The 620-nt window shown below is 58.7% G+C and overlaps 1 protein-coding gene across 1 annotated transcript in view; it reads right to left on the bottom strand.

Moving 5' to 3' along the window:
* Nucleotides 1-381, bottom strand: part of SHCBP1 (SHC binding and spindle associated 1) — a 14,787-nt gene extending 14,406 nt beyond the window's left edge. Inside the window, exon 1 of the mRNA XM_018552854.1 lies at nucleotides 309-381. Within this exon, the coding sequence (XP_018408356.1) occupies nucleotides 309-381 (73 nt within the window). The remainder of the gene's footprint in view (nucleotides 1-308) is intronic.
* Between the last annotated feature and the right edge of the window lie 239 nt (nucleotides 382-620).

The raw sequence follows: 620 nt of genomic DNA, 5'->3' as shown, positions 1-620 counted from the left end.
CCCAAACAATGACAGGAGGGCCCACCCAAACAATGACAGGAGGGCCCACCCAAACAATGACAGGAGGGCCCACCCAAACAATTATCTACACCCGGTTGTTTATGGTTCCCCCGGATGTTCTTGCCCCTATCCTTGCAGCGTGTCCCCACAACACCCCGAATAACACAGAGCACCCCGAGTCCGCTCACTGCAGCAGAGGATATAGCCTGATGGGTTGCCATGGTTACTGCCCTCTGTCTCTCTCCTCTCCCCCCTTCTACCTCCCCACTCCCATTAAGTGAACAGCCGAGGCTGTCAGCGCTCCTCACCCTGCCTGATGTCCTCACAGGGCCCCTCGGACGGGCCGACCACCTCCTCTCCCTCCTCCAGCAACGCCGCCATTCTACTCTCTGCCATTCCCGCCGCGGCTCAGTTCAAATCTCCCCTTTCTTCACCCGCTCGCTGACGTCACCGGCATCCGCCGCGCTCATTGGCTGACGGCTACTTCCTGCAATAGAAAGAGATGGGCGGCGGCGCGGCTGGAATGTACGGTGAGAGCTCCACCGCCATCTGCTGGCCGGAGGCGACACTGCAGGCTGTGGTAGACACTACACTAATGTCTGTACAGAGTAATAAATAAC

This window comes from Nanorana parkeri, unplaced genomic scaffold (assembly GCF_000935625.1).
Source record: "Nanorana parkeri isolate BGI_ZX_2015 unplaced genomic scaffold, ASM93562v1 scaffold6, whole genome shotgun sequence".
Lineage (NCBI taxonomy): Eukaryota > Metazoa > Chordata > Amphibia > Anura > Dicroglossidae > Nanorana > Nanorana parkeri.
Note: the sequence above shows the minus strand (reverse complement) of the source record. Positions and strands in the feature narration are given on the sequence as shown.